The 5,765-nt window shown below is 47.5% G+C and overlaps 1 protein-coding gene across 1 annotated transcript; it reads left to right on the forward strand.

The window, feature by feature from the left end:
• Positions 1 to 228: 228 nt before the first annotated feature.
• Positions 229 to 3,384, forward strand: LOC101593632 (protein FAM209B). Its single transcript, XM_004663843.2, has 2 exons — positions 229 to 477; positions 3,127 to 3,384. The coding sequence occupies exons 1-2, from the start codon at positions 229 to 231 to the stop codon at positions 3,382 to 3,384; spliced, it is 507 nt and encodes a 168-aa protein (XP_004663900.2).
• The last annotated feature ends 2,381 nt before the right edge of the window (positions 3,385 to 5,765 follow it).

Genomic DNA, 5,765 nt, shown 5'->3' on the forward strand with positions numbered 1-5,765 from the left:
CTTGGCAGGGAAATGACTTCCCTTCACTCCCCTCCTCTTGCACTGCCTTCTCCAAGTGTCTCCTCCCTAGAACTCCTCCTAGGCTTCTGCTGCCCCCTCCAGCCGAAGGCATCACAATGGCCAGGGCCCTCTGTGACATCACCAAGGCCCAGCCCCGGGCGTCCCGTCGCTCGGTGCCCGGGCAGGCAGACCCACCATGAGCAGTTACCCGGCCCGCCAGCGCTCACCATGCGGACGCTGAGATGGTCCGTGGTTTTGCCCCTGTGCGTCTCCTGCAGCTACGCCTTCATGTTCTGCTCGCTGAAGGACAAGGCCAAGGAGACCCCGGGCAAGGCGCCTTGTGGAGGGCACTTCCGGATCAGGCAGAACCTTCCAGAGCACGCCCAAGGCTGGCTTGGGAGCAAATGGCTCTGGCTTCTCCTCATCCTTGCGCTGTATGCGATCCTGAAGTTCCGAGGAGAACGGGAGAAGAAGAAGGTAGGCGCGCGCGCGAAAACGGACTCCACCCAGAGCAGTTCACACTTCCTGAGCCCAAAGGGAGCGCTGCCCCGATGAGTTCCCATAAAGGAAGTAACGAAGCCTGTGTTAAAGGGCTGATAAGGGCTGGAGGGATGGCTTAGCGGTTAAGCTGTTTGCCTGCAAAGCCAGAGAACCCAGGTTTGATCCCCCAGGACCCGCTGAGCCATGCACAAGGGGGCACATGCGTCTAGCGTTTGTTTGCAGCGGCTAGAGGCCCTGGCATGCCCATAGTCTCTGTCTCTCTCAAATATATAAATAAGTAAATAAAATTTTTGGGCTGGAGAGATGGCTTAGTGGTTAAGCGCTTGCCTGTGAAGCCTAAGGACCCTGGTTCGAGGCTCGGTTCCCCAGGTCCCACGTAAGCCAGATGCACAAGGGGGCGCACGCGTCTGGAGTTCGTTTGCAGTGGCTGGGGTCCCTGGCGCGCTCATTCTCTCTCTCCCCCTCTGTCTTTCTCTCTGTGTCTGTCACTCTCAAATAAATTAAAAAAAAAATAAGTAAATAAAATTTTTAAAATACAGTGAAGGAGCCGGGTTACACCTTTAATCCCAGCACTTGGGAAGCAGAGGTAGGAGGAGGTACAGGGCCACCCTGAGACGACATAGTGAATTCCAGGTCAGCCTGAGCTAGAGTGAGACCCTACTTCGCGGGGTGGGGGTGGGGGCGCGGGGGGGGGGGGGGCTGGGGGAACAATAAAGGTTGGGCGTGGTGGCACAAACCTTTAATCCCACTAGGGAGGCAGAGGTAGGAGGATCTCTGTGAGTTCAAGGCCACCCTGAAACTACATAGTGAATTCCAGGTCAGCCTGGGCTAAAATGAAACTCTACTTCAAAAAGAAAGAAAGAAAAAGAGAGAGAGGGAGGGAGGGAGGGAGAAAGAAAGAGAGAGAGAGAGAGAAAAAAAAGCCAAAAAATAAAAGGCTAAAAAGAGCTGGGAGTGATGGCACAAGCCTTTAATCCCAGCACTTGGAAGGTAGGAGGATTCCAGGTTAACCTGAGCTAGAGTGAGACACTACCTTGAACCACCTCCTCCCACAAAAAAAAGGCTAATAAAAATTTAGGGTTGGAGGGATGGCTTAGTGGATAAGGTATTTGCCTGCAAAGCCAAAGAACCCAGGGTCAGGTCCCCAGGACCCATGTTAGCCAGATGCACAAAATGGCGCATGCTTCAGGAATTAGTTTGCAGTGGCTGAAAGCCCTGGTTTGCTCATATTCTCCCTCCCTCCCTCCCTCTCTCCCTCTCTCTTTCTCTGGAATAAATTTTTAAAAAATTGGCTGGAGAGATGGCTTAGCCATTAAGGCGCTACCCTACAAAGCCAAAGGACCCATGTTTGATTCCCCACTACCCATGTAAAGCCAGATGCACAACATGACACATGCATCTGGAGATTGTTTGCAGTGGCTAGAGGCCCTGGTGCACCCATTCCCTCTCTCTATCTGCCTCTTTGTCTCTGAAATAAATAAATAAAAGTAACAAAAAAGAAATATGCATTTAAAGAATAAATAAATAAAAATTTAAAATGGTGGTCTCTAGCATGATTCAAAGTGTCCAGCGAGAAGGAGCACGGACAGCACTTACGTCCTGGACAGACCCAGCACTTCAAGACACTATATCCATTCTGGTTTAAACTGGTTGCCAGGTTTCCTGTAAGGAGCCAAATAGAAATTATTTTCAGCCTTGCAGGCCCTGTGGGTCTCTCCACTGCCCCTGCCTGAGCCATAGCTAATATGCAAATAGAGAACATGGCTGTGTTCCAATAAAAGTATTTTATTTTTAACCAAAAGATCTGAGTTTTACATTCAAACTTTTAATACAGTTTTTGAGTTTTGTATGACTTGAATTTTTTAAAGCTTGTTGTTATTATTATTATTTATTTGAGAGAGAAAGAGGCAGAAAGAGAGAGAGAATGGGCACGCCAGGGCCTCCAGCCACTGCAAACGAACTCCAGATGTGTGCACCCACTTGTGCATCTAGCTAACATGGGTCCTGGGGAATCGAGCCTTGAACTGGGGTCCTTAGGCTGTGCAAACAAGCGCTTAACTGCTAAGCCGTCTCTCCATCCCATGACTTGAATGTTTAAGCTTTCTGTAAAATATGTAACTTACATGAAGATATATGTGTATCTTTTCTAAACCAGTGTCATGCCTCTGCGCAAACCCAATTAAACATTGGAAATAAAAACATTGTTTTGGGGCTGGAGAGATGGCTTAGCGGTTAAGCGCTTGCCTGTGTAGCCTAAGGACCCTGGTTCGAGGCTCGGTTCCCCAGGTCCCACGTTAGCCAGATGCACAAGGGGGCGCACGCGTCTGGAGTTCGTTTGCAGAGGCTGGAAGCCCTGGCGCGCCCATTCTCTCTCTCCCTCTTATCTGTCTTTCTCTCTGTGTCTGTCACTCTCAAATAAATAAATAAAATTATTTAAAAAAAAAAAAACATTGTTTTGGTGTGAAAAAAATGATGTACAAAAACAAGTGATATTCAGTCATGGTTTGCCAAAACTTAGACTAGTTAGAGTGAGGCTATAATCATGTTCTTTTAGGTGAGCCAATTTCTGAACTGTCTAAACCAGGAAAGTCGACAGTTATTCACCCTGAATCTCTTTCTTGACAGGAGCAGAATCCTACTGGCCTTCGAAGCTATCAGTTTCGTGGTCCGTCCAAGAAAACTCAAAATGCTTCCACCACCAAAGACTGCACCTTCAATACCTTAACTCAGCTGGAGATGGAACTGGTGAAATTTGTGTCCAAGGTGCGGAGTCTTAAAGTCTCCATGGCAGCCGGCAGTAACCTCAGGCTGCAAGTCCCAGAGATGCCGGTGGATTCGCATAACAATATTACGATATATGAGATATGGGGAGAAGAATCCTAGTGAATGGTTTGTGTGTCAGAGCAGTGGACATCCAAGTTGGTGTTGACAAGCTGTATGCAGTCTGATAAAAACTATTCTGAACAAAGTGATGTGCGCTGACAGCTTTCTGCCCCAGGCCATCTGCATCTTTCCACTACAATCTAAACTGACCTCGAGCCCTTAGCCTTGGAAACTGTTGCTCTTACTTTCCTGTTCACAGTTCCTCTCCACCCTAGCAGGGATACTCCCCGTGCCTTGCACTGGCCCCTGGGGGACAATCGGCTGTGGAATCTGAAAGATGTTGACAGCCTTGTCCTAGACCTGATTTCTCTATAGGATCTGTGTAAACTGGGGGACCCATTCTGAACTATTCACTTACAAAGCACAACTTTACCACTAGGCTTAATACACAAGGCTGAAATCAGGGGAGACTATTCTACAATTATTTGCTCCCTTTACCACCAGAAGTCTTTTTATTTTATTTTTATTTACTTAAGAAAGAGAGAGAATGGGCACGCCAGGACCTTCAACCGCTGCAAATGAACTCCAGATGCATGTGCCATCTTGTGCATCTGGCTTACCTGGTTCCTGGGCAATCAAACATGGGTCCTTTGGCTTTTCAGGCAAGCACTTTAACCACTAAATCATCTTTCCAGCCCCAGAAACGTCTTTTTCTTTGTTCATTCCATTTCATTGACTTTTTTTTCTGAAACCAAACAAGCCATTACATATGTCTGTAGTTGGGTTAAAACGGAGACACAGCTGGGCATCATGGTGCACACCTCAGTCCCAGCACTTGGGAGACCTGAGGTAGGAGCACTGGGATCAGTTTGAGGCCAGCATGAGACTGAAGAGTGAGTTGCAGGTCAGCCTGGGCGAGAACAAGACCCTATCTCAAAAATAAAACGGCAAACAGAGAGAGGAAGGAGGGAAGGAAAAGAAAGTGCAAAGGACAGATTCAGGGGCAGGGGACATGAAGTACACACTATCTGGGCTTTGACCCCGGCACTGCCTAAACCAGGCATAAGAGCCGGTGCTCAGACAGTGGAGGCAGGAGGATCAGAGGTTCAAGGTCATCCGCTCCATGTAAGTTTGGGGTCAGCCTGAGATACACGAGCTCTGTCTGAAACAAAAAGAAGGGAGGCAGGAAGGGGAGGGAGGAGGGAGGGACTGTGGATTCACAGCAAGCTGCCAGAGCAGGAGGAAGCCACTTCCCATTCCCACCTCTGGTGACACTTTATGTAACCACAGTGGCACACAGGAAAATTCGAGGGCTAGAGAGATGGCCCAGCACTTAAGGCACTTGCTTGCAAAGCCTGCAGCCTGGATTCATTTCTCCAGGACCCACACAAAGCCAGGGGCACAAGGTGGCGCATGCCTCTGGGCTTTGTTCAGCAGTGGAAGACCCTGGCGTGCCCATTCTCTCTTTCTCTCTCGCCCTTTCAAATAAATTGAAAAATATATTAACACAGAAAGTACAGAAAGGGAAGGGGAAAGATGCAAGCTGGTGTGCTGGTATATACCTGTAGTCCCAGCACTTGGGAGGCTGAGATAGGAGGGTTGCCATGAGTTCAAGGCCAGTCTAGGGCTACAGAGTGAGTCAGTTTGGGCTAGAGTGAGACCCTGCCTTGAAAGAAAACAAAAAAAAAAAGGAAAAGTTATTTTTTGAGTTAGAAAAGCAGACAGGTGGCTGGGGAGATGGCTAAACAATTAAAGGCACCTGCAAAACCAGCTGGCCTGGGTTCAGTTCCCCAGCACCCACATAAAGCTAGATAACAAAAAATTACCATGGGTAGCCGGGTGTGGTGGTGCACACCTTTAATCCCAGCACAGCACTCGGGAGGCAGAGGTAGGAGGATCACTGTGAGTTCGAGGCCACCCTGAGACTACGTAGTGAATTCCAGGTCAGCCTGGGCTAGAGTGAGACCCTACCTCGAAAAAATAAAAAAAAATAATAAATTAATAAAAAGAAGTGAAGTCTCTATAGTGTTGTAAATCCAGAACATGCTGTTACTTGCCCAGTTGCCATGGTAATACATGTGTTATGACTGCATAAGGAGGGACTCAGGTGACTTATTTCGTTGCATTTGTAGCTACTGGTTCAGTAGAAATGAAGGGAACTATGATTATTTTGTTCCCATGAGCCATGCACTAAATGTCACATCTTTATGACTTCATTTTATTTATTTTATTTTTATTTTTTGGCTTTTCAAGGTAGTATCTCACTCTAGCCCATTCTGACCTGGAATTCACTATGTAGTCTCATGCTGGCCTTGAAGTCATAGCAATCCTCCTACCTCAGCCTCCTGAGTGCTGGGATTAAAGGCAGGTGCCACCATGCCCAGCTCATTTTATTTTATTTTATAGTTTTTTTTTTTTTGTTTTTTTTTTTTTTTAGGTAG

The sequence above is a fragment of the Jaculus jaculus genome, chromosome 8, assembly GCF_020740685.1.
Source record: "Jaculus jaculus isolate mJacJac1 chromosome 8, mJacJac1.mat.Y.cur, whole genome shotgun sequence".
NCBI lineage: Eukaryota > Metazoa > Chordata > Mammalia > Rodentia > Dipodidae > Jaculus > Jaculus jaculus.